The 27,536-nt window shown below is 49.6% G+C and overlaps 1 protein-coding gene across 2 annotated transcripts in view; it reads left to right on the top strand.

Annotated features, from left to right (window-relative positions):
* Nucleotides 1–27,536, top strand: part of LOC144821588 (uncharacterized) — a 669,657-nt gene that overhangs the window by 230,129 nt on the left and 411,992 nt on the right. For both annotated transcript variants that reach the window (XM_078678797.1, XM_078678798.1), the window contains one exon: nucleotides 13,090–13,202. In XM_078678797.1, the coding sequence (XP_078534923.1) occupies nucleotides 13,090–13,202 (113 nt within the window). The remainder of the gene's footprint in view (nucleotides 1–13,089; nucleotides 13,203–27,536) is intronic.

The raw sequence follows: 27,536 nt of genomic DNA, 5'->3' as shown, positions 1-27,536 counted from the left end.
CGGTGGAGGAACGCGGCGAGTCCCGACCAGAGCCCAAGCCAAGAGTCCAAGGTCCGAGGTATCCGGAGGTCCACCCGTAACTGAAGTCCGAAGTCCGAAGTTCGTCGTCCGTCGTCGTAGCAGTCCAGTCCAGTCTGAGGCCTTCCGTTCTTGCTGCCCGGTGAGTACCGTTACTGGGGTGGTATCTAGACAGGGTCAATTTAAATTGACTCTGGTCTGTGGGTTGGTGGTACACAGTCCCACAAACGAAGTGTCCACTTCGGTGGATGCGGGTCCTGACGTGTCTCTTTATGAGACCGGTAAGTTTCGTACTGTTTCAGCAGTGCATCTAGTTTCTGTTCTAGTCAGTTTCTGTTCTCGAGAAAATTTATGTGTTCTGTTCTCAATATTTCCAGGTAGTATTCTGTTCGAACTGATTATTTTAAATGTTTTTCATGTATTTTAATGTCGTGGTATGAATGGGGAATAAGTATCGTGTTCATTGTGTATTGTATTGTGTCTAGATTACAGTTCAGTCATGCCCATATTTTCCAAGTTACGTCAGTTAAAAACTAGAAAGGGTCTGCTGGAAGCAGCAGTTCCCGTCCCGCCCAGGGACAGTCCAGGTCATTTTATGTATCAGAAACATGGCATAAGTGCCATATTGTATCTAGATTTATGGGTAGAGTATACCAAACAGTTAGAAGAAAAGTATAGATGGCCCGTATCGGGTACATGGGATGCCGAATGCATCATGCGAGTAGAAGAAGCATTATGGAAAAAGAAAGCCAGACAGTCACAGAAAGATGCCATCGAGTTATGGCGCAAAGAAGCTCATAAAAGAACCGAAAAAGAAATCAGAAAGTCAGAATTAAGTAGAGAATCCTTAGAGCGAGCCCAAGAAAAAGAATTAATCGAGATAGGTGAACAAGTCAAAACTGAACAGAGAGACAGACAGAGGAATGCCCTTATTAAGGGTATGTATCCTCTTCTTGCCGAGGGCTTGCCAAAAGCGACCCCGGAGGCATCCAGTAATTTCCCGCCACCATTAGTTCCGACCAAGCTACGTTACAAACCGACCGCAGCTGATATTTTTATTTCGTCCTATCTGGACGACACAGTCCCTGAATATGCAGATCCTGTTCGCGCTCCGCCAGTCCCAGTAAATCAGGCACATCCTGCTCCTCCAGACACCGGGGCACCCCATGCAGTACCTGCTACGGTACCCCCGGTCCAGCCAGCATTTCAATTTCCCGCTCCACCACGAAGAATATCAGTCGACGATTCTAGTCTAGGGGCCGCAGGAGGAGGTCCTCCTCAAACCCCGCCGCCACGCAAGCGTTTATCAGCACTCGAATTACATGCTCAAGCATCACAGCGTACTCCCAAGAGTAATAAGTCTGTTGCAGAAATCAGGCAAGCCCTTGGCGAATGTGCCTATGACCCAGTCCCAGGCGAGAATAATATGGTTTTATATTCAGTACGCGTAAGGAGGGTGACCGAGTATCTAGTCACCCTACCCAATATGAAAGAAGATCTAGACAGAATATATCGTTTCATCCGTACAGGGGATGATCCAGAAAGTATTAGTGATGCCATGTCTCAAAGGAAAGCTGAGATCCAGCGTATGATATTAAAGTTTTTAATTAACTGTCTAATAAGAGAACAAGATTACCCGTCTAAAGATCAGGCCGAAATGAAAATCCTGACAAAGTGGAGTGATAATATAGCCGAGGGTAAGCACAATACCATTAGTGCTATGGAGAGTATGTACAAGAAAATCCGTAGAGAAATAATAAAGATACACGAACAACGTAAAGCAGCACAAGTAAGCGAGAAAGAAAGTAACTCTGATCCTGAAGAGGAAGACGACGAGAATACCGCCAGGATAGCGTATGTAGGAAAATCTAGATTTCCAGATCGCCATTTACGCCTAGAACACAAGTCAATTTTCCATCATTCAGCACCAGAACAAGGTTCTCTAGAACAAGTGTTCCAAGCTACCGATCACATTCTGAAATCACGAATCGGTTACAGTGAATTAAGTACTATGCATGAGCAGGAACTAGCCCGATCAGCAGTCCGATGGATTACTGATTCTACCACTTTTCCAGACGAAATAGTGGCACAAATGTTTCTGAAAATGCCCCCAGCCGAGCAGCGACTGGTGGGTATGTATATGATCCAGCACCTCATTACTTTGTATGAGGGTCAGCACTCTGATCCAGGTCCGTTACACGATGTCCTGAACGAGTTACTCCAGTATAGATGGAAAGGTTTAGGTACTGATTTAATTAGTGTCATTCTAGAACAGCGCCACAAATATAGAACGTTTCTGAACCCGCATTTTGTTCATGTCTCACCCCCAGAAAGTAAACCATTTTACATGGAAAGACAGAACCCGTTACGAGAAGTGCATCCAGTTAAGACAGAGGACGGTGAAATGCAACGAGTGTTTGTATACACCCCAATAACAAAGATGGAACTCCTCGAAATGAAGAAATTAATTCCCTGTCATGACAAAGATCCAGCCGGGTTCCATAGAGAATTAAAAGACATGCTCCGTATGGGAGAATACACTTACCCAGATATCATTAAAATGTTAAAGGTCCTGTTGCCCGCAGGGGTGTATGAAAAGCTAAAGGAAAAAGAATGGGAGGTGGGAGAGAAAAAGATCGATTGGGCAGTTCTAGAAGCTGAAGACAAGGCACGTGTACCAGGTACCGGTCTTGGAGATAAATGTAAAGAATTACCAGAATTATTGATTCAAGTTCTACCCAGATTATTAACAACTAGAAAAGAAGACTGGGATGCAATCTCAGCCTGTAAACAGAAACAAGAAGAAGATATTAGTGATTTTTATTCCAGGTTTGAAAAATGTTTCAGTATCAACAGTGGCCTCAAGACAAGTAGTGAGTCATACCCTCACCTTTTTGTTACTAAATTAGTCGAGAATTCAAGCCCACAAATTAAAAATCGAGTTTTGAAAGTCGAAAGTACCTGGCAAGCTAATACCCCGTCCCAGATGTTGCAGATGCTCCAGTACCACCAGAATAGAATCAGGGAAGAGCAAGAACACGAAAGAAAACGTATGAAAGACACGAAAATGAAAGTACTAGTTGCACAATCTGTTCCTCAAGACAGTCAGAAGAGGGGTCCGAATCAAGCCAGTCATCCTGCAGCTCCTGTTAAAGGGAATTGCAATTATTGTAAACAGCCAGGTCATTTTATAAATGAGTGTGCAGTTCTGAAACACAACATAGCTACCGGTAAGACTAAAGAAAGACCACGTCCGCCTAGACAAGAACAAGTTTCACAGACTCCTCAGCCACAGAATACACAACAGACAGTTACCGCACCGCAGCCTATTGCTGCAACACAGCATGTTACATCGCAGATGTACCAGTATGCACAGTCTGAGTATCCAGAGTACCAGCAGTATTCATGAAACAGCCTAGAGAGGGAGGTAGGCTTGCCTCTCATCGAGATACCTGTAGATCAAGAAGGTCCCTACGTTCACAGTCAAGTATTAGGGAAAGACAGAAAGTTTTTGATTGATACAGGGGCAAGTAGGACCACAATTAGTCATGCCGAAGTTCCAGGGGCTCCGCTCTCAGGCTCAAGAAATGTTTCCCTTGGATTTTCAGGAAAACCTATCGTAAATGAGATTTCAAAACCAGTTACTCTAGAAGTAGGTCCATTGTCCCGCACTACTGATCTGTTACTTACTAAGTCATGTCCAGAAAACCTGTTAGGCATTAAGACACTGAAAGAGTTAGGTGCAGTTATATGCTGTTCCCCAGAGGGAATACGATTGTTCCTACGTGACTTTAAGGGTCACTATGTATTACGAGATTTTGATTCAAGACTGTCTAATGTTCCACAGCATTTATGGGCGCAAGGTCCAACTGATGTAGGTTATATGCAAATCACACCCTATCGTGTGACTCTCAAACCAGGTGTAGTGTTACCACGAATCAGACAGTACAGATTGCCACCCGAGGCTGTAGCAGCCTTATCCAAAATTATTGACGAGCTCATGGCTCAAGGAGTGGTTGTAGAAACTGACTCCAATGTATGTAATTCTCCGATCATTCCAGTTATGAAACGTACTGATCCAAATGCACCCCCAGTATATCGATTAGTGATCGACCTACGAGAGCTTAATAAATGTATTATTCCACAGTACCCAGTTGTCCCAGACATCTCTTCCCTATTGACAGCCATTGATTCCGAAGCCACGTTCTTCACTGTCATAGACCTCAAGAACGCATTTTTTAGTGTTCCAATTCATCCAGACAGCCAGTTCCTTTTCGGATTTTGTTTAAATGGAAGGAGCTATATGTTCACACGCGCTCCTCAAGGTTTCACAGAAAGTCCTAGTATTTACAGTCAAGCACTTAAGAGACAACTAGACAACATTCACATGCCAACTGACACTGCCCTGCTCCAGTATGTCGATGATTTACTGATCACAGCCCGTTCTGAACGTGATTGCGAGCGAGCGTCACTAACGGTTCTGTATTTCCTGGCCGAGATGGGGCACAAGGTGTCCCCTTCGAAGCTTCAATTCTGTGTCCAGCAAGTGGTATACTTAGGACACTTACTGTCCAAGAGGGGTAGGCAGTTGACACCAGACCGTATCCAGTTAATAGCGAGTCTTCCTCAGCCCAAGACCCAGAAGGAGGTACGTGCTTTTATCGGCCTCACTTCTTATTGCAGACAATGGATTCCTCAGTATGCATTTCTAGCCAAGCCACTGATACAGTTAACGACACAGGAGGCAGCCGTATCGACTGTCCTCCCTTGGACATCTGAACATACACTTAGTTTCAACGAGTTAAAGAAAGCTTTATGCCAAGCTCCAGTTCTAGCAACACCGAACTACAGTAAGCCTTTTACACTTTTCGTCACTGAACGCGAAGGTACAGCATTATCTGTTCTCACACAAGATCAAGCAGGACAATACAAGCCCTGTGCTTATTTTTCGAGCACATTAGATCCTGTAGCCCAGGCTCTGCCTGCGTGCCTCAAGTCAGTTGCAGCCACAGCACTAGCTATCAGACAAAGTGATTCCATAGTTTTAGGACACTCCCTGACAGTACAAGTTCCACATTCTGTGGAAGTTCTTTTAAACCGAACACAGACTCAGCACTTGACAATTGCACGTTTAACAGGTTATGAATTGACACTGTTCCAGCCACACATAGAAATCAGACGCTGCAACATTTTAAATCCTGCTACACTGTTACCATCAGTTAATTCAAATCCTGACCCACATGACTGTGTGGAAGTAGTTAACATTACGACAAAGCCAAGACAAGATCTGACAGATATTCCGTTACCAGATCCCGACCTGACACTTTATGTGGACGGTTCATGTATGAGAACAAGTACAGGAGAACTAGTAGCCGCGTATGCAGTGACTACTGACACTGACGTTATTAAAACACACCGTATTGACACTCTGTCCGCTCAAGCAGCAGAGCTAGTTGCTCTGACACAAGCCTGCATACACGCCAAGAACCTGAAAGTTAATATTTACACAGATTCACGTTATGCATTTGGAGTCGTACACGACTTCGGAGTGCTCTGGCAGGAGAGAGGTTTCATGACTTCTCATGGAACCAAGATTCAGCATGGTCTCCTTATTCAAGCTCTGTTAGATGCCATACACTTACCGACATCCATTGCTATCATGAAATGCAAAGCACATACGAAAGTTACTGACATTATTTCCCAAGGTAATGATCTAGCAGACCGCACAGCCAAGCTTACAGCACAGACTCCAGACATTCAAGTTAATCCGACACAGACACACACTCCAGATCCGACTACATGTATGACAGTTAAGGACCCGACACAAGATGTCATAGATATCCAGTTACATGCTACTCCCGATGAAATCAAGAAATGGTCCGAACAAGGAGGGGTCCAGACAGATCAAGGATGGTTAACGAAGGGTAGAGCCACATGGTTTCTCCCCGACTCTATGGTTCAAGTCATTATTAATACCGCACATAGTCCAGCACATTTAGGAGAAAAAGCTATGTTAGATAGTATCCAGAACATTTGGTTCAACAAGCATTTACGAGCTGCAGCTAAGCAGAAAGTCCGTACCTGTATGATATGTTGTCAGTTTAATCCAGGTAAAAGTGTCCCGGTGGAACAAGGTGGTTTCCAGCCCCCTGACCACCCTTTTGAAGTCCTCCAGATGGATTATATTCAGATGGAGCGATGTCGAGGTTTCAAGTATGTCCTTGTAGTTGTATGCGCTTTGTCCAGGTGGACAGAAGCATATCCAGTCCCAGATTACACAGCCGCGACCACTGCCAAGCAGTTGGTTCGTGAGTTCTTCCCTCGTTATGGACTCCCTAGAGTCGTATATTCTGATAACGGCCAGCCATTCTCCTCAGAGTTAATGAAGCACGTTTCCCTTTTGCTAGGGTACCAGTGGAAGTTCCATTGTGTACGCCATCCTGAAGCAGCCGGTCTCGTTGAGAGACATAATCAAACCCTGAAAATCCGCATCGCCAAAGTCTGTCAAGAAAAAGGTGTGGACTGGCTAGTAGCTCTGCCAGTTGCTCTATTTTATATGCGCATGGTCGCACATTCCAGATCAGGTCTGTCCCCGTATGAGGTCGTTTTCGGCCGCCCCCCAAATATGTGGGGTACTCCTAGACCCCGAAGTATTACCGATGTTTCAAGTAATATGCTGACAGATTACCTAGCTTCCTTGATGTCTGCCCTCAACTCATGTCGTTCACAGGTTGCCGCTGCATTTCCAGACAATACCGAGGTGGCACCGCATGAAATCGTCCCAGGATCCATGGTGATGGTCCGCAATTTTGACAGATCAAGTCCGCTGGAGCCTCGATGGAAAGAGCCCCGACAGGTCCTCCTCACCACCCGTACAGCCGTGAAGTTGGAAGGACGCAAGGGCTGGGTGCACCTTTCTCATGTTAAACTTTTTAAAGGACTGAAACCCGTCTTTACGAACATTTCCCAGGATTCAAAGGATTGCCAGAATATTGTTCTCAAGGACTGTCCCGCAAATGACATTGTTACAACCCCTCCCCTGTTAGAGAAAACTCCACAGCAGGAGTATAAACAGAAACTACGGTCTAGTAAATTAAGTCAGCCAGTTTGATTGTCTAAGTCCTCCCCTAGGTGAAACGGTTAGACTGTTTCTGACATGTATAATATAGACCCCCATAGTGAGAGAGTTAGTCAAAACTCAATCCGATGTATCGTTTTTCTATGTTTCATATTGTTTTCCAGCCTTATGATTTCCTGCACCAGTTATGCATTTTACCTATGTTTCCCAGTTCTTCATGTAAATAAGTCTGCTAATGCTACAGTAGAGCACACGTTTAGTGATCTGCCCCCTCATGAACTGTCCTACCGCCTCGCTATGCGTAATAACTCCTTTATCCGCATGTTACATTACTCACACCAGACCAGCAATGCCACTAATTGTTGGGTGTGTGGTCGACTCCCCCCTTTCCAGACACCGAAGGGAGTTTTGCCACTTTTTCCTTATCCATTCTCACATAATGGTTCGTGTGGAGCATGGTCCACGTTAACGTCATCCTCAACAGATATGTCTTTTCTTAACAGTACATGTTTCCCAGACAAGCAAGGTCTTCCTCACCGAACAGGTTTAGATCTAGAAAATGAAGTATATAATTTAGGTAATTATTCGTCGAATTTTATGGTCCTGAATGTTCAGTCTGATACTACTCCAGACTTACCTGCTATTTCAGTACTACCAGTCAAAGGCGAATTATGTGTCCGAAATAATGGTTCCGTACATGTAGGACATAGTGATTGTACTACTATTGTCATGTATAGTGACAGTGGGAAATCTATTTTCAAAGCTTCACGTCATTCTTATTTTATTTGTGGTCAAACTGCATATGTTCGTCTGCCCCTCGATTGGGAGGGAACCTGTTACATTGCCTTCCTACTGCCACCTGTTTTTCTAGCCCCATCTGATTATCATAGAAACACACATCTAGTACACATTAGACATAGAAGGGAGTCCCCAAACTCTAGAACAGTATACAGATTTCAATAGAGGTTTCTTCTTCTTTATAGGACCTGTCCAGAATAGTAAGTTAATCCGTAGGTTAACCAGAACCCTTGAAGCTGTAGTAAATGAGACTGCCTCTGCTCTAGGTAACTTAACCGAAGAGCAATCTGCTATGAGATTTGTCGTTTTACAGAATCGTCTCGTCCTTGACGTCATACTGGCCGATAGGGGCGGGGCCTGTAGAGTCATCGGATCTAGTTGCTGCATTTTCATTCCAAATAACGCGCCGTCTGTCTATTCAGCTATAACCAGACTCCATAAAATTGCCCATCTGATACACCAAGATCCAGGCACCTGGACATGGTCCGGTTGGTTCTGGAATATAATTTCCGCATGGGGATGGAAAATATTGTCCTTTCTAGGTATAGCAGTAGCGATCATATTCAGCTGCTGTCTCTGTATACAATGTGGCCCTGCGATTTGTGGCATTTGTGCTACCTCTTGTATCCCTAGTCCCAAGCCCCGTTCTAAATCCCGTTCCAGGATAATTCGAGACGAGCAAATGATACTGTATGAAATGATAGATGGTATCATGAAAATTGATGTTTCCTGATGGAAACGTAGTGACAAGGAGGGAATGTGGAAAAGTAAATTTTGCCATGTTCTGTGTCCCTACGCCTCATCCATCATATGTTATGTGTGCATGATTAAATATGCATATGTATTCCCCATGTTCGATTAATGACGCAATTACAGTTGTGTCCACCTCTAGTATGCCAGTTTCCAGTCCTCGTGAATACTACGAATATCAGGCCTATGTAAAGCTACGTTGCCACGTTTCTCAGTGTGCACGTTATTCCATTATAAAGTCCCCGTTTCTAGGCCTCAGAAGGGCCCGGACACCAGATTCAGCTCCTGTCTCCTGAAGCCTCGCTGAGGAGGGATACAGCCCCCACCTGTATCCTCGACCCTTCACTTACTTCCTGCCACCCAGTGCCCGGTACAGCCTGGCTCTGCCTCTGAGTCTGCCAAAAGTATGTTATAGTTCCAGTTATCAGTTCAGTCCTCCTTCTCTGCATTCCTAAGCTACTGAACTGCATCAATAGTTTCCGTCATTGTCTAGCCTTCACGTCTCCACGTTAGAGAAATACTGTATTAATGGTCATTTAATATTCTTCATCACGCACTACATGTAGAATAATGCATGGTCCAGTCTCAGAATCAAGTTAGCCTTTCCCCTCCTGACTTCTAGTTCCTATCAACATGTTCTCTAAACATCAGATACTAGATACTGTTTAGGTACATGTCGCCCTGACTCTCCAGACTTCAGTCTCTGCTCCTAGCACAGAGTTCATAGCCCCCAGCTTCTCCTAGTGATACGTCATTGCCAGTTTGCGCGCACCACCAGGTTAGAGGTCCCGGCTCCTTAGGTAGCCCCCTCCAATGTTTCCGCCCCATTCATGACATATTCTGTTACGTTTGCATCACATGTCTATGTATACGCCCAGTTACACCTACTTTTGCCTTTATCTTTCGCGACTGCTACGCGTCACGCCTTCTGCTCCACCCACTGCTACGCCTACTGCAATGTAATGCTATGTGTTTGCGTTATGTATATATGCTCATGTATTGTTATTAAAAGTCAGCGCGCTCATCCCAGGTCGAGCCCCAGCAGCTGCTGGGCCCTGCCATCCTATTCCTATGCAGGTTGTCCTGTTCCTGTCCTTATGCTGTATTAAACCTGCAAAACTCCTACTACCTCGAATCTTGACTCTTATTTATTGAGCTATCTGTTATGATATATGTCTAGTCAAAAATAGGGTATTATTTATTTATTTACCACACTTTCCACCACACTTCAGAATTACCAAAATTAAATTTTGTTATCCACTAGATAAAAAACCATTGTACAGCCTCCCTCAAGCACTCCCCCAATATCCAGCATTATTGTCACATAAACCCTCTCACTTTGAATTCAGAGAAAGAAAAGTAAACACCAAGCTCCCTGGGAAGAGAGAGAAGCTCCCTGGGAAGAGAGAGAAGCTCCCTGGGAAGAGAGAGAAGCTCCCTGGGAAGAGAGAGTTTGACATTTGACCTCTGTCTTGCAATGCACAGCAAATGTGACAAGATAAGAACAAGATTTAAAGGCTTGTTTACAGAAATCCAGTACTGGTGGAAGAATACAGTAAATGGAGTTTGGGCAAGGGAAGGGATGACCTCAAGCTGGACAGCCTAAAGCAAATACAATCAGCAAAAAGAAAACAAGCACTGCCAGATACAAACCACGAAGCCGATGGGAAGCAACGAACGGATTGCATTCCCAGGGAGGCCTTCGGAATGTCCCAAGATGCCGTTAGCAAACCAGACAGCTGTGCCCTCTGGTAGGCTTCAGCCTAAAAACTGTATTCAAGTGTGTGCACACTGGTGTAAGTCAATAGCGTAGCTAGGCCTTGTGCTGCCCGTGGCGGTCCCAGCCTTTGCCGTCCGGAAGAGCGGGAGGGGGTGCTGCCGATCCAATCCAGCCTTTGCCGGCCGCGCAAAGGGGCGGCAAGTCACCGCCCCCAAAACTCATGCCGGCCGGTGAACGCTAGGAAGCGGGAGGCAAAAACCTGTGAAAGTTGCATGCATTGGTTGGCGGCGTGTTTTGAATCGCCCAATACAAGCAAGAGGGGCGTGGCGAGTACAAGGTCAAACGAAGGGGCACGCGTACCCTTAGCACAATTGGGAGAGCGGACCACGACGGAAAACTGCCGGCAGCCTGGCGGAGACAGGACAGAAAGATGCCCAGAGAAAAGAGTAACCTAGGTAGAAGAGCTGCTCAAACAGTGCCCTTGGGATGCCTCACAGGGCACGGGGAGGAGGGTCAGGGGTAAGTGGACACGGCACCTGCGCCCGGGCCGGGCCAGACGGCCGCCCACAAGGATCGGTAGCAAGGGAAGCATAGAATCTGCAAACACTGAGGCACCTGCAAAGAGCTGTCAGTCAGGGTACTGGAGATAGGAGTTAATAAAAGGGAACAGTGTTATGACATTGACAAATGTGATGTTTATCAAGTGAGCATGGCGATTACCAATGACCGACCAATATTGATACGTTTGACCCATGTGTTGATGATATAATGTGTAACAAACTGCAGCCTTTAGCTGCCATAAACTGTATCCCGTGTGATTTAAGAGGGGGTGGGAGGGTACACTGTGCGGCCGAGAGGGATGCTGTGAATTTGGACTACCAGGAGGGGTATAAAGATATCTCCCCTGTGGAGGCGGATCTATATCTCTTTGGAACATTCCGTGGTTTACATGGTCTTGTAAATGTGGGAATGCGTAAACATAATATAGAGATTAGGGAGACACCCTTATTGCCGAAAAGGGAATGGGTATAAAGTAAATGCAAAAAAAGAAGGTTTCCCTTTTCCTGATTGTTGCAGATAGATAAGACTGTTGAGGGCAGCCCTCCCATCACGTTTCAAAGTTCTACTCTAAATATAATTTAATATGAGGCACCCCACATGGTAACAAATTTACAAATGAGACTAATATATTTAACTTGTACAGTTATTACAGTATCTCAACCAGAATTCGGAATTACAAAATTGCATGAGTAATAAAAAAAGGTGGTCAAATTATCAAGTACTAGAGTCGCTATTGATTAAAATGTACACATTTATTGTGATTATTATGACAAACGAGTTCTACATTCATTGGCATTTCATAAAAATCAATCACATTAAATTTATTAAAAACATGTAAGAAAACAATACAGTTGTTAAAAAAAGAGACAAAAAAGCCCAATAACTGTCGACGCGGCGTTTCGGTGAACTGGCTTGAACACCTTCTTCAGGACAATGCTTTTTTAAGGTTAAAAACAATCTATATAGGGAGATATAGATAAAGGAAAAAAATGTTATTAGCTAAACATTCTAGTATCGAAAACCTCTCTTATAATGAATCTATTCTTGACGCTGTGGTCACATTAACCATCAAAATCCTGCGGCATGTTTTCTTTATTCTATACAAACATTTCCTCTATTGCTAAAAATTCTTATCAACAAGACAATTTTATGAAAATACAATTTGTTCGATCTGCTACTATTTGTTACCCCATGGTGCCTCATGTTCTAAACCACTCTAGCGTCTCCGACTAAATGAGTGGGAATCTTACTTACTTTTTGTCAAGGATGACTAATGCTCTGTTTTATGAGACTTTGTGCTGGGCTCCCTCAAGCTTACTCTTCCTTTGGGTATTTCTTATTTGATACGTACTACAATAAAGAAAATGTGATCTTAGTCCTAAAATTCTCATTTTCTTTTTATTAAAATAGCTAAAGTTCACTTGGTGGACTTACTTTGTATTCTGTTATTTGGGAGTCTTTGATTTCTTACTCAGTTTGCCGATTCTAATATGAGTTGGCTATAAGAATAGAGATCTTTTTAGTATTTTATATGAGATGATCCCATCGTATGCGTAAAAAACCATGGGCCCGATTCACAGAACTAACATAAGAAAAATCCTAAACTTACTACTTTTGGTATTCACAGAAGTTAGGATTTTTTCTTGTTTGTCTTAAGACAAACTTAAGACAGACTTAAGACAAACTTAAGTTAGGATTTTGTCTTAAGCCTGCCTTAAGTCTGTCTTAAGTCTGTCTTAAGACAAACCTAAGACAAAATCCTAACTTCTGTGAATACCAAAAGTAGTACATTTAGGATTTTGTCTTAAGTTAGTTCTGTGAATCGGGCCCCATGGGAGGTGGTGGGAACACCTACAAAAGCCCGTGGAACGCCTACCCAGGACAGAGTAACGCAATGGAGTGAATTACTCTATATGTTTTGAGTCACTCAAAGCCATGCAAAGTGGCGTTGCGCGGCTTCACCAATATGACTTAAGGTTTGCGTCGCTCTTGCGCCACAGTGCCATACGGCCCTGAGTGTGATAACGTGCACACAGCTCATACGTCCGACCCTTGCACGAACAGGATTTGTGCGGGACTCCGTGTTTATCGAGTTAAAGGGGTGCTGACGCATGAGTCAAGAACCGTGGCCCTCACTCTGTCCCTTCTCTCTGTCTCCCTGCAGCTGGCGGCCTCGAGGAGCTAGAACCGAAGTTCATGGACACACGCCTCCTGTACGCCCTGTGCCAGGTGCAGGACCCCGGCACAGCACAGCCGCGCATCGTCCTCATTCACTGGGTGAGTGTCAAGTGCAATGAACTTGTTTTGGGGTCCCTTGCCATATTACTGCCCTCGAGGCCCCCCTGAACTTTATGGGTTATATGTTATTGTTCTATTTTCTTATTTCCAGATGGGGCGAGAATGCTCTCCAATTCCCCGTTATTTGCAGGTACGGTTGCGTGCATCGGTGCGACCCCCATAGGAATGTACAGTTGTGTGCATCAGTGTCACCCCCACAGCAGGGTACGGCTTTGTGCATCAGTTTGGGCTACTGTCCACTGCTGAGCTTGGCGTGACACGGTGGCGTGGGCTAGTGTCAGCGCTGAGCTTGGCGTGACGCGGTGGCGTGGGCTACTGTCCAGCGATGAGCTTGGCGTGACACGGTGGCGTGGGCTACTGTCCACTGCTGAGCTTGGCGTGACACGGTGGCGTGGGCTAGTGTCAGCGCTGAGCTTGGCGTGACGCGGTGGCGTGGGCTACTGTCCAGCGCTGAGCTTGGAGTGACACGGTGGCGTGGGCTAGTGTCAGCGTGGAGCTTGGCGTGACACGGTGGCGTGGGCTAGTGTCAGCGCTGAGCTTGGCGTGACGTGGTGGCGTGGGCTACCGTCCAGCGCTGGGCTTGGAGTGACACGGTGGCGTGGGCTAGTGTCAGCGCAGAGCTTGGCGTGACACGGTGACTTGGGCTAGTGTCAAGCGCTGAGCTTGGCGTGACACGGTGGCTTAGGCTAGTATCCAGAGCCGAGCTTGGCGTGACACGGTGGCTTGGGCTAGTGTCCAGCGCTGAGCTTGGCGTGACACGGTGGCTTGGGCTAGTGTCCAGCGCTGAGCTTGGCGTGACACGGTGGCTTGGGCTAGTGTCCAGCGCTGAGCTTGGCGTGACACGGTGGCTTGTGTTAGTGTCCAGCTTGGTGTGACACAGTGGCTTGGGCTAGTGTCCAGTGCTGAGCTTGGCGTGACACAGTGGCTTGGGCCAGGTCCAGTGCTGAGCTTGGCGTGTCACGGTGGCGTGGGCTAGTGTCCAGCGGTGTGTTTGGTGTGACACGGTGGCTTGGGCTAGTGTCCAGCGCTGAGCTTGGCGTGACACGGTGGCTTGGGCTAGTGTCCAGCGCTCAGCTTGGCGTGACACAGTGGCATGGGCTAGTGTCCAGTGCTGAGCTTGGCATGACACGATGGCGTGGGCTAGTGTCCAGCGCTGTGCTTGGCGTGACACGGTGGCTTGGGCTAGTGTCCAGCGCTGAGCTTGGCGTGACACGGTGGCTTGGGCTAGTGTCCAGCACTGAGCTTGGCGTGACACGGTGGCTTGGGCTAGTGTCCAGCGCTGAGCTTGGCGTGACACGGTGGCTTGTGTTAGTGTCCAGCTTGGTGTGACACAGTGGCTTGGGCTAGTGTCCAGTGCTGAGCTTGGCGTGACACAGTGGCTTGGGCCAGGTCCAGGGCTGAGCTTGGCGTGTCACGGTGGCGTGGGCTAGTGTCCAGCGGTGTGTTTGGCGTGACACGGTGGCTTGGGCTAGTGTCCAGCGCTGAGCTTGGCGTGACACGGTGGCTTGGGCTAGTGTCCAGCGCTCAGCTTGGCGTGACACAGTGGCGTGGGCTAGTGTCCAGCACTGAGCTTGGCGTGACATGGTGGCTTGGGCCAGTGTCCAGCACTGAGCTTGGCATGACACGGTGGCGTGGGCTAGTGTCCAGGGCTGTGCTTGGCGTGACACGGTGGCTTGGGCTAGTGTCCAGCGCTGAGCTTGGCGTGACACGGTGGCTTGGGCTAGTGTCCAGCGCTGAGCTTGGCGTGACACGGTGGCTTGGGCTAGTGTCCAGCGCTGAGCTTGGCGTGACACGGTGGCTTGGGCCAGTGTCTAGTGATGAGCTTGGCGTGACACGGTGGCTTGGGCCAGTGTCCAGCGCTGAGCTTGGCGTGACACGGTGGCTTGGGCCAGTGTCTAGTGATGAGCTTGGCGTGACACGGTGGCTTGGGCCAGTGTCCAGCGCTGAGCTTGGCGTGACACGGTGGCTTGGTACAGCGCCTCGGCAACATCGGAATCCAGGACAAGGCACTGGAATGGATCACCTCCTTCCTCGACGGAAGAACACAGAGAGTCCGCCTACCACCGTACAAGTCAGAGGCCACCAAAGTCATCTGCGGCGTCCCTCAAGGATCCTCGTTGAGTCCCACCCTCTTCAACGTCTACATGAGCCCCCTCGCGGCCATCACACGCCAACACAACCTCAACATAATCTCCTACGCCGACGACACCCAGCTGATCCTCTCCCTGACCAACGACCCCGCCACCGCCAAAGCCAACCTGCACGAAGGGATGAGAGATGTAGCCGAATGGATGACGACCAGCCGCCTGAAACTGAACTCGGACAAGACGGAGGTCCTCATCCTGGGCTCCTCGCCCTCCGCCTGGGACGACTCCTGGTGGCCCCCCGCCCTGGGCACCGCACCCAAACCGACGGACCACGCACGCAACCTGGGCTTCATCCTGGACTCCTCCCTCTCCATGACCAGACAAGTAAACGCCGTCTCCTCGTCTTGCTTCAACATCCTGCGCATGCTACGTAAGATCTTCCGGTGGATCCCCACCGAGACGAGGCAGACGGTCACCCAGGCCCTCGTCACCAGCCGACTGTACTACGGCAACGCCCTCTACGCCGGAACCACCGCCAAGCTCCAGAAGAGACTCCAGCGGATCCAGAACGCCTCGGCCAGACTCATCCTCGACATCCCCCGACGCAGCCACATCTCCGGACACCTGAGAGACCTGCACTGGCTCCCGATCAACAAGAGAATCACCTTCCGTCTCCTCACCCACGCACACAAAGCCCTACACGACCAAGGCCCGAGCTACCTCAACAACCGGATCAACTTCTACACTCCCAAGCGCCTCCTCAGATCAACCAACCACGCCCTCGCCGCCGTCCCCCGCATCCGAAGAGCGACAACAGGAGGAAGGTCCTTCTCCTACCTGGCCGCCAAGACCTGGAACTCACTCCCGACCGACCTGTGCCTGACCCAAGACCACCTCTCCTTCAGGAAGAAGCTCAAGACCTGGCTGTTCGAGCAGTAACGGCACCCCCCCCCCCCACCCAGCGCCTTGAGACCCTACGGGTGAGTAGTGCGCTCTATAAATGACCTGATTGATTGATTGATTGGGCTAGTGTCCAGCGCTGAGCTTGGCGTGACACGGTGGCTTGGGCTAGTGTCCAGCGCTGTGCTTGGCGTGAATCGGTGGCTTGGGCTAGTGTCCAGCGCTGAACTTGGCGTGACACGGTGGCTTGGGCTAGTGTCCAGCGCTGAGCTTGGCGTGACACGGTGGCTTGGGCTAGTGTCCAGCGCTGAGCTTGGCGTGACACGGTGGCTTGAGCCAGTGTCTAGTGATGAGCTTGGCGTGACACGGTGGCTTGGGCCAGTGTCCAGCGCTGAGCTTGGCGTGACACGGTGGTTTGGGCCAGTGTCTAGTGATGAGCTTGGCGTGACACGGTGGCTTGGGCCAGTGTCCAGCGCTGTGCTTGGCGTGACACGGTGGCTTGGGCTAGTGTCCAGCGCTGAGCTTGGCGTGACACGGTGGCTTGGGCTAGTGTCCAGCGCTGTGCTTGGCGTGACACGGTGGCTTGGGCTAGTGTCCAGCGCTGAACTTGGCATGACACGGTGGCTTGGGCTAGTGTCCAGCGCTGAGCTTGGCGTGACACGGTGGCTTGGGCTAGTGTCCAGCGCTGAGCTTGGCGTGACACGGTGGCTTGGGCCAGTGTCTAGTGATGAGCTTGGCGTGACACGGTGGCTTGGGCCAGTGTCCAGCGCTGAGCTTGGCGTGACACGGTGGCTTGGGCCAGTGTCTAGTGATGAGCTTGGCGTGACACAGTGGCTTGGGCTAGTGTCCAGCGCTGAGCTTGGCGTGACACGGTGGCTTGGGCCAGTGTCTAGTGATGAGCTTGGCGTGACACGGTGGCTTGGGCCAGTGTCCAGCGCTGAGCTTGGCGTGACACGGTGGCTTGGGCCAGTGTCTAGTGATGAGCTTGGCGTGACACGGTGGCTTGGGCCAGTGTCCAGCGCTGAGCTTGGCGTGACACGGTGGCTTGGGCTAGTGTCCAGCGCTGAGCTTGGCGTGACACGGTGGCTTGGGCTAGTGTCCAGCGCTGTGCTTGGCGTGACACGGTGGCTTGGGCTAGTGTCCAGCGCTGAACTTGGCGTGACACGGTGGCTTGGGCTAGTGTCCAGCGCTGAGCTTGGCGTGACCCGGTGGCTTGGGCTAGTGTCCAGCGCTGAGCTTGGCGTGACACGGTGGCTTGGGCCAGTGTCTAGTGATGAGCTTGGCGTGACACGGTGGCTTGGGCCAGTGTCCAGCGCTGAGCTTGGCGTGACACGGTGGCTTGGGCTAGTGTCCAGCGCTGTGCTTGGCGTGACACAGTGGCTTGGGCTAGTGTCCAGCGCTGAACTTGGCGTGACACGGTGGCTTGGGCTAGTGTCCAGCGCTGAGCTTGGCGTGACACGGTGGCTTGGGCTAGTGTCCAGCGCTGAGCTTGGCGTGACACGGTGGCTTGGGCCAGTGTCTAGTGATGAGCTTGGCGTGACACGGTGGCTTGGGCCAGTGTCCAGCGCTGAGCTTGGCGTGACACGGTGGCTTGGGCCAGTGTCTAGTGATGAGCTTGGCGTGACACGGTGGCTTGGGCCAGTGTCCAGCGCTGTGCTTGGCGTGACACGGTGGCTTGGGCTAGTGTCCAGCGCTGAGCTTGGCGTGACACGGTGGCTTGGGCTAGTGTCCAGCGCTGAGCTTGGCGTGACACGGTGGCTTGGGCTAGTGTCCAGCGCTGTGCTTGGCGTGACACGGTGGCTTGGGCTAGTGTCCAGCGCTGAGCTTGGCGTGACACGGTGGCGTGGGCTACTGTCCAGCGCTGAGCTTGGCGTGACACGGTGGCTTGGGCTAGTGTCCAGCGCTGAGCTTGGCGTGACACGGTGGCTTGGGCCAGTGTCCAGCGCTGTGCTTGGCGTGTTACGGTGGCTTGGGCTAGTGTCCAGCGCTGTGCTTGGCGTGACACGGTGGCTTGGGCCAGTGTCCAGCGCTGTGCTTGGCGTGTTACGGTGGCTTGGGCTAGTGTCCAGCGCTGTGCTTGGCGTGACACGGTGGCTTGGGCTAGTGTCCAGCGCTGTGCTTGGCGTGACACGGTGGCTTGGGCCAGTGTCCAGCGCTGTGCTTGGCGTGACACGGTGGCTTGGGCCAGTGTCCAGCGCTGTGCTTGGCGTGTTACGGTGGCTTGGGCTAGTGTCCAGCGCTGAGCTTGGCGTGACACGGTGGCTTGGGCTAGTGTCCAGCGCTGTGCTTGGCGTGACACGGTGGCTTGGGCTAGTGTCCAGCGCTGAACTTGGCGTGACACGGTGGCTTGGGCTAGTGTCCAGCGCTGAGCTTGGCGTGACACGGTGGCTTGGGCTAGTGTCCAGCGCTGAGCTTGGCGTGACACGGTGGCTTGGGCCAGTGTCTAGTGATGAGCTTGGCGTGACACGGTGGCTTGGGCCAGTGTCCAGCGCTGAGCTTGGCGTGACACGGTGGCTTGGGCCAGTGTCTAGTGATGAGCTTGGCGTGACACGGTGGCTTGGGCCAGTGTCCAGCGCTGTGCTTGGCGTGACACGGTGGCTTGGGCTAGTGTTCAGCGCTGAGCTTGGCGTGACACGGTGGCTTGGGCTAGTGTCCAGCGCTGAGCTTGGCGTGACACGGTGGCTTGGGCTAGTGTCCAGCGCTGTGCTTGGCGTGACACGGAGGCTTGGGCTAGTGTCCAGCGCTGAGCTTGGCGTGACACGGTGGCGTGGGCTACTGTCCAGCGCTGAGCTTGGCGTGACACGGTGGCTTGGGCTAGTGTCCAGCTCTGAGCTTGGCGTGACACGGTGGCTTGGGCCAGTGTCCAGCGCTGTGCTTGGCGTGTTACGGTGGCTTGGGCTAGTGTCCAGCGCTGTGCTTGGCGTGACACGGTGGCTTGGGCCAGTGTCCAGCGCTGTGCTTGGCGTGTTACGGTGGCTTGGGCTAGTGTCCAGCGCTGTGCTTGGCGTGACACGGTGGCTTGGGCTAGTGTCCAGCGCTGTGCTTGGCGTGACACGGTGGCTTGGGCTAGTGTCCAGCGCTGTGCTTGGCGTGACACGGTGGCTTGGGCCAGTGTCCAGCGCTGTGCTTGGCGTGACACGGTGGCTTGGGCCAGTGTCCAGCGCTGTGCTTGGCGTGTTACGGTGGCTTGGGCTAGTGTCCAGCGCTGTGCTTGGCGTGACACGGTGGCTTGGGCTAGTGTCCAGCGCTGAGCTTGGCGTGACACGGTGGCTTGGGCCAGTGTCTAGTGATGAGCTTGGCGTGACACGGTGGCTTGGGCTAGTGTCCAGCACTGAGCTTGGCGTGTCACGGTGGCGTGGTCTAGTGTCCAGCGCTGAGATTGGCGTGACACGGTGGCTTGGGCTAGTGTCCAGCGCTGTGCTTGGTGTGTCACGGTGGCGTGGGCTAGTGTCCAGCGCTGTGCTTGGCGTGACACGGTGGCTTGGGCCAGTGTCCAGCGCTGAGCTTGGCGTGTCACGGTGGCTTGGGCCAGTGTCCAGCGCTGTGCTTGGCGTGACACGGTGGCTTGGGCCAGTGTCCAGCGCTGTGCTTGGCGTGTTACGGTGGCTTGGGCTAGTGTCCAGCGCTGTGCTTGGCGTGACACGGTGGCTTGGGCTAGTGTCCAGCGCTGAGCTTGGCGTGACACGGTGGCTTGGGCCAGTGTCTAGTGATGAGCTTGGCGTGACACGGTGGCTTGGGCTAGTGTCCAGCACTGAGCTTGGCGTGTCACGGTGGCGTGGTCTAGTGTCCAGCGCTGAGATTGGCGTGACACGGTGGCTTGGGCTAGTGTCCAGCGCTGTGCTTGGTGTGTCACGGTGGCGTGGGCTAGTGTCCAGCGCTGTGCTTGGCGTGACACGGTGGCTTGGGCCAGTGTCCAGCGCTGAGCTTGGCGTGTCACGGTGGCTTGGGCCAGTGTCCAGCGCTGTGCTTGGCGTGACACGGTGGCTTGGGCCAGTGTCCAGCGCTGTGCTTGGCGTGTTACGGTGGCTTGGGCTAGTGTCCAGCGCTGTGCTTGGCGTGACACGGTGGCTTGGGCTAGTGTCCAGCGCTGAGCTTGGCGTGACACGGTGGCTTGGGCCAGTGTCTAGTGATGAGCTTGGCGTGACACGGTGGCTTGGGCTAGTGTCCAGCGCTGAGCTTGGCGTGTCACGGTGGCTTCTGGAGAGACGCGCAGTGGTCCATCCGGACGCTTTGCGTGATCTCTCCTTGGAAGGTTTACAGAGAGGAAGCCTCCGAGATGCGCAATCAGAGCCGTCTCGGAGGTGGTGACAGCCCTGAGTCACAGCCATGAGGTCACATCCTGAGACGCGGCTTCTATTTTCAGACAGAAAACTTCCGATTTGGTGAAGAAAATATTTTGTGCAATAATCACTCAGCATAGCACCTTGAAGCATAAAAGGCCATTTTATTAGGACAGGGTCGCAAAACAGAAAATCAACCTTAACACAACATTAACACTATGTCAACACATCTTTAATACGTCATTCCCTTCTTCACCAAACAATTCTCACTTCTCACCAGACTTCCACCCCAGGGCCCCAAACCTTGCTTCATTCTTTCCCCTCTCCCTCTCTGGCCTCCTTCCTCTCCCCAGTCTCTCTCTCACATCCCCTCCCAAACATCCCCCAATGAGTCCTCTTTGTCCTGTTCCCAGAGTCCTGCACCCCGTCTTCCTTCACCTGAGCTCCCTTCACTCTCCCTGAGGGGTGGACACGCCCACGTGACTCTCCACCCCCCTAAATACCTCCCACACCCGTGCAACCGGTCCTGTCGTGGCATCGCTGTGTAAAGTAATCCTCCCCACCCCTCTCACACGTGTGTGGGGTGGGTGGGTGGTCCTGCCTTTAGTCCCCCTACACGCTAGTGGTGCTCAGGGGTCAGGAAGAGGCTGACCCCCCTCTCCTATACTAAGCCTAACACCCGCCTCTTCCCTTAGATCCTACCTATCCCCTGTCCGGCCTCGCGCCTTCATAAAATTCCATGGGGAAATACTGGTTGGTGTAGTGGCGGCTGGCATGGATAGGGTATAGTGAGGCGGGATGGTGAGAAAAATAAAAAATACACGGACCCTTTCCCTGCATCCCTCCTCTGTCATCTCTCGGCGTGTCTTCCGGCCAGAACCAAGCAGGGAGCACCCAGGCTCTCCTGAGCCAACCACAACGCTGCAATGCAGCATTGTGATTGGTCTGAGCGCCGTGCTTCAGCGCTCAGACAGGCAGTGGGAACCTGGGCGTGTTCTCCACCCAGGATGTAATACAACCTCGGCAGAGAACATGCAAAGTACGCATGAGCGTACGGCCGCCGAAGACGGACAGCCAAAAAGTCATGCGCTCTTGCAAAGTGGTCGCCACTCCTCCCCCTGCTCTGTGAGCAGAGCAGCCCCGCCCCAAAACCGCTGCGGCAGGGAAAATACAATGATAATAACCTCCTGCTATTATGATTTTATTTTTGTTTCCTTTTTGGGCGACGCTCCTCCACGTTAGCGGAGCAGCGGCCACTGAGTTTGCGACTGTCGCTTCCTCCGGGTCCCTTCATTATGTCGCGATCTTTGGCTTCAGGGCGGCTCCAAGGAATGACCCAGGAGGGTCCCGATGCCCCGGCCGGCCTTGGAGCCGGAACACGAGGGACACAGTCCTTTACACCCCCATAGATCCTGACCCCCAATCCCCGACACTTTTTGTAAACTTTTAACCAGTTTACGTCAGAGAGCTGTAGCACCCAAGGGTGCTCTCCGGCAGGTCATCTGCCCACGTGACCTCCGTGACGCGGCCTCAGGTGGCGCGGCCTCAACGTTCTATAGACAACCCTAGTGACGGTGGAGAAGTGTTTTGCTTTGACACAACAAGGTGAAATCAGGACCATTGGCCCAGTTTGTACTGAACACATCCTAATTTATGGGAAAGGCCATCTCCGAGCTGGAATGCCTCGATTGGCGCATGTTCGTAGCGCAGGGAAAATGGACTTTGCTTGGTGTAAAGTAGTGATGTGCGGACGGTGTGGTGTTGTGAGGTGTTATTGGAATTCCGATAGTTGTGTCTTTTATTGTAAAGTGTCTCCACTGGTATAGTTATTCCTCTGCTGTGAGCATCACAGAGGGCAAACAGTGTCTCGCTGACCTAAGCCCCTCCACCCCCGGTTAGATGTACTAGGTATAACTCTGCGGCCGCCATCATCCACCCAGCCCACCTATGGCAGTGTCCCACACACAATGCATGGTTATGGGTCGGCGAGTTGAATTTCCTTTGAGACACTTTGAAGCCTTTCCATGAAGGTACTTTCGTTTCTAAACTAGGGGTGGGTGACGCATTCTGCTCCGACCGCGGAGTTTGCAGAGTTTTGTCCACTCTGTGCTCTGCGTAGTGCGCAAAGGTCCCCAAAACTCAGCGAAACAATGTTATTCCTTTTGCACGGCTTGCCTACGTTAAGCTGGCCAGCGTGATTTCTCAACGCGGACGGTCACGGCACGTCGCTACTGCTCGCGTTGAAAAAACTGCCACTTGCGTTGAGGAAGCTGCCGCTCGAGTAGAACATCTACTCGAGCGGCAGAAAGAAGCAGCGCCCTCTTGCGCTGCACATGGTGCCTTTCACACTGTTTTTGCAGTGTGGGACAAAGTCCCAGCACTGAAAATCAGCGCGAGCGGTGCGACTTACCGCACACCGCAGCTTGCTGAACTCCGCAGCGAAATCCACAAAGCAAGGCAGAGCTTTTTTCAGCACTTCACGGAATTCCGCATCGCAGAACTCTGCGAACTCCACCCAGGCCTATTCTAAACATGCATTTATGGCAAAAATACCTCCATTTATGCCTTATAGGTATGAACCAAGGGATATCGAAGTGGATTTATTGCTGCAGATTTCCCCACGTGGATCCCACTGAAGGAGTGGAAAGTGGACAATCAGAGGCGTGGCTTGCCTTGGAAGTTGGTGAAGGCCTAAAACACATATTTTTGTGGACAACCCTAATCTCCTGTCAGACCCCTTCACACTTAGGAAATGGTCAGATTTACTCCGGCCAAGCGATGGAAACAGGGACATATCACGCCCAGATTTGCTGGGGTTTAGGGGAAGGGCTTCCCAGCAGACAGCAAATAAAATGTGTAGTAGCAAAGGAACCTCTGGTACCTCTGTGCAGAGTCCCAGACAGGGGACGAGAGCCCCGTGGGAGGCGTCGCGTGACTCCCCTCGTAGCTCGTCTGGAAACCTACGCCCGGCGCAGCTTCCCAGCCATACTCCTGGGAGTGGTGGTGAATAGCAAAATGTAGTGAATCACCACCAGTGTGGGGCAGTTCTGGCACAGAGGGTCCCTTGTGAGTTTGCAACGGGTACATGATTCCCACAGTAAAGACTGTTCAAGGTCTAAAGTGAAACGTCATGTGATGTATATACCATTTGTACAGCCTCTGAGAATTCCATCTTGACATTTACAGAAGGGGTCATTATTTCTCACCTGTAATATTAGTCAATTTATTTTATCAATGTTGGAAGGATGAAAGTGTGTGGTGGTTCTCTTAGGTGTCCCACCTATGACTTGCGTTACAAAATTATCTCTGCAAGAGGCGCATAACCCACTGAACAATTTTCCTGCCTTTTTTCTTGTGGCTGGTGAAATTATTTAGGAAGTATTTTACTCTAAGAAACATTAATGTGAATAAGTTCTGGATGAAAACCAGAGGAATTACCCCAGTTGTGTGTGAAAACTAGGAACTGTTTCTTGAAGTAGGAACGCCAGGCTCAGAAAGTGGCGGAAAATTACTGAGCTGAGCCTCTGACGTCATTAAAGTGGGACCGAAATCTCTGAGGTGAATAAAAGCGCATCTGTAAGAGACAGAAGTCTTTGATGAGTGCACAGGTAAGTTGTGGTTCTGGCAGCATCTGGGACTAAGCGTTAACAGCAAATAAGGTGAGCAGGCGCACGTAGTTGGTCATACCGAGCGGAACGCAGCGTAATCTGGTAGAGAGGCCAAGCACCCTCGAGCAACTAGCATAAACGTGACTTTAAGCAACTGTATGAAGTGAACCGGTATATATTCAATCTTAAGACCGTTTGTTTTAAAGGGGCGCGCCGCTTTATAAACACGAATCACCTGAGCTTCTCCCGCATTATTTAAAGCGCATTCAAAAGGAGTTAATAGGATTTAAAATTAAAACAACAAGTATGAATGTTGAGTAAAGCATATGAATTAATATGTAAATAAGATGAACCGTTACATTGTATATATTTTTGTTCAATTAACAGACGTTCCCTGACGAAGGTGGATATAAACACCGAAATGCATTGGAACTAATATGAGTTGTTACACGTCATGAATATTGGATGGAAAATATAAATACAATTTATTTGAAAACCAAGAACTTTATGTTGTAAACTCGTTTTTTCTCATGAACTGAGCTGTTAATGAGTACAGCAAATAGCGACACTGGTGCCATGGGAGACACACCTATGGGCTCATAGAGGTGCTACCAGTTTAGTTATCTACTTTACACTCCAGGAGGGGAGTGATTCCCATGTAGGCACAGTAAAAGATTCAGAAACCACAGGTGGTGCACCACCCTTATCCACGAAGCTTGTAGCAATTCCCCCCAACAAGGGAAGTAGCACGCCACACCAGATTCAAGACAATGCAATATGATGAAATTACACATTCTACTGACCAAAGGGCAGATACTTTCGCCTTTCCGACGGAGGCAAGCGAAGAAATATACTCTTTGATACAAACAGAAACATCAGAACCAAAAATAACGAGAAACAGGGAACAACAAATTAGACAACTGTTGTATCTTACACGCAGAGAAATCAACCAGCGACTTCACGCAAATACTATGATTAAGTACCATAAGGCACAACGAATCCCCAGAGGCCTCAGAATAGCCCTGAAACCGTCGCTTTGTAAAAATTCAAAACCATTCACAGAACGGTGGTTCGCTATATTGAACAAATGCAGTCTGGATTTAATATTACTCATTATAGAGGAACTGGCTAAGATATTGGAAGAATTGAAAACAGAAATAGAAACGGTAACTGAGGAATTGAAAAAAGGAGTAACCGGTGAAGAGTTACAGAAAACCCTAGATGATATCAAGTCTCAATTAGCCCAGCACACACAGGAAGTCAACGAACGCAAACTTAGGAAATACCGCAGGGATACCCTTGATTACAAATTACAAGAGGTTTACACATGGGCGGAAGTATACGCCAGAAGACGTCAAACCAAACAATACACATCCCAAACAGACACATCATCCACGGACAGTGAACGAACCGACAAAAGAAGACAACCCACTAGAACAGAACCTTCGGATAAGCCATCCACCTCAGAGCCTTTTTTAGACGTAGGCCAAACACCAATAGAAGACCCAGGAGGGGACGCAACAAAAACAAAAGAAACAAACCAACCACAAACGAGGACAGCGACGACAAGGAAAGACAGAAAAAAACACCATTGATAACAACAGAGAACTTAGTCTTGAATATTTCAGATCAGAACTTAAATGAATTTCAGATTAACACGTTACAACGAGGATTATCATTTGTACCAAGCACTCACACCAACCAACTTGAATTAGAAGTGAGTTTGTTTAAGTTGACACGTAAAATGAGACTAAGACACTTTTTTGAGAACGTCATCACTGACCAACCACCTCCTAAAGAAGATGAATTGAAAGGACTAAAAACTACCAGCAGTTACATGCCTCCAATATCACATAAAACCATAGACCTATTTGAAAAACTATGCAAACAAGAGATAAGCCAAATAAACACCAACAAAAGGGTCAAAAATCCGAATATGGAGCAATTGAAAGTATAGCGAATAACCCACAAATCATTTGCCAAAAAGCCGACAAGGGAGGGGCATTAGTAATTATGAACAAGGAGTTTTATGATGAAGCCATGAAGACCCATCTAAGTGATTTAAACACATACATGGAGATTGACCAAGACCCAACTATGGAAATCTGTAAAACATTGCAAATCATATTGAAACAAGCAATGGACAACGGTACCATAAACGAAAAAACCAAAAGATACCTGACACAAGAGAACCCAAAGAGCCCCACTATGTACCTAGTACCTAAAGTACATAAAGATCCAAAAAAACCTCCATGCAGGCCAATTGTATCCACCAAGATGAGCATCCATGAACCGGTCGGAAAGTTCATCGACAAATATTTGCAACCACTGGTGATTAAGAACTTGTCGTACATCAAGGACACAACAGACTTCTTGGTTAAGTTACAAACTGTGAAAATGGAAACGGACTGCATCATGGCTACCATAGATGTAAAGACGTTGTATACAGCGATACCACACAGAGAAGGCTTAGAAGCCATAGAGAAAGCATTATTACACAGCACGTATCCTCAAGAATTACAAGTCTTTTTGATGCAATTGATGGAATTCACGCTCATGAACAGCTACTTTACCCATGACAAACGTTGGTACATGCAACTCAATGGAACAGCTATGGGAAATTGCGCAGCACCTGCGTATGCAAATTTATTCATGGGAGCCTTCGAAGAGGAACATATTTACAATAACCAAGAGTGGGCCCCCCACCTTCTAACATACATGAGATTCATCGATGATATGTTTATCATATGGAAAGGGTCTAAGGAATCATTAGAACAACAGTTGCAAAATTTGGATGAGAAAAATGAGAGAATCAAATTCACGTGGAACATTAATGACAATATCATCCAATACCTGGATGTGGAAATCACCCTAAATCATGGAATTCTTTCCACGAACCTATATCGTAAACCAACCGACAAGAACAACTTGTTACAATACACCAGTCATCACCCTCCATCATTGAAGGCACATCTGCCATACACGCAATTTCTCAGGGTTAAGAGAGTGGTTTCTGAGGATCACGTATGCCAAGAACAACTACAAACAATGGCGAGTAGGTTTACCGCAAGAGGTTACCCGGATGAAATGATAAAGAAGTCTCAGGCAAGAGCACAGAGTAAAACGAGACAGGAGCTGCTCACCTACAAAACCATCTGTAAAACACAGAGAATAACGTGCGTAAGTAAGTGTTCTAATGTTAGCACCAGGTTCAAAAAAATTATACACAAGAATTGGCAGATTGTGAAAATGGAACCGGATTTCAATGGGATCTTCGACCAAGAACCTTTATTCGCACATTCAAGAGGAAAAAACATAGGGGAACTACTGAAGAAAACTAAGCGAACCACCTCACATCAAACATTTAGAGGAACAGTTCCATGTCTAAATTGTGCAAATTGTCACAACATCATGAAGGGGATAAACATCAGTCACCCC

Source organism: Lissotriton helveticus, chromosome 2_2 (genome assembly GCF_964261635.1).
Source record: "Lissotriton helveticus chromosome 2_2, aLisHel1.1, whole genome shotgun sequence".
Taxonomy (NCBI): Eukaryota; Metazoa; Chordata; class Amphibia; order Caudata; family Salamandridae; genus Lissotriton; species Lissotriton helveticus.
The sequence above is the reverse complement of the archived record's forward strand: the minus strand, read 5'-3'. Positions and strand labels throughout refer to the sequence as shown.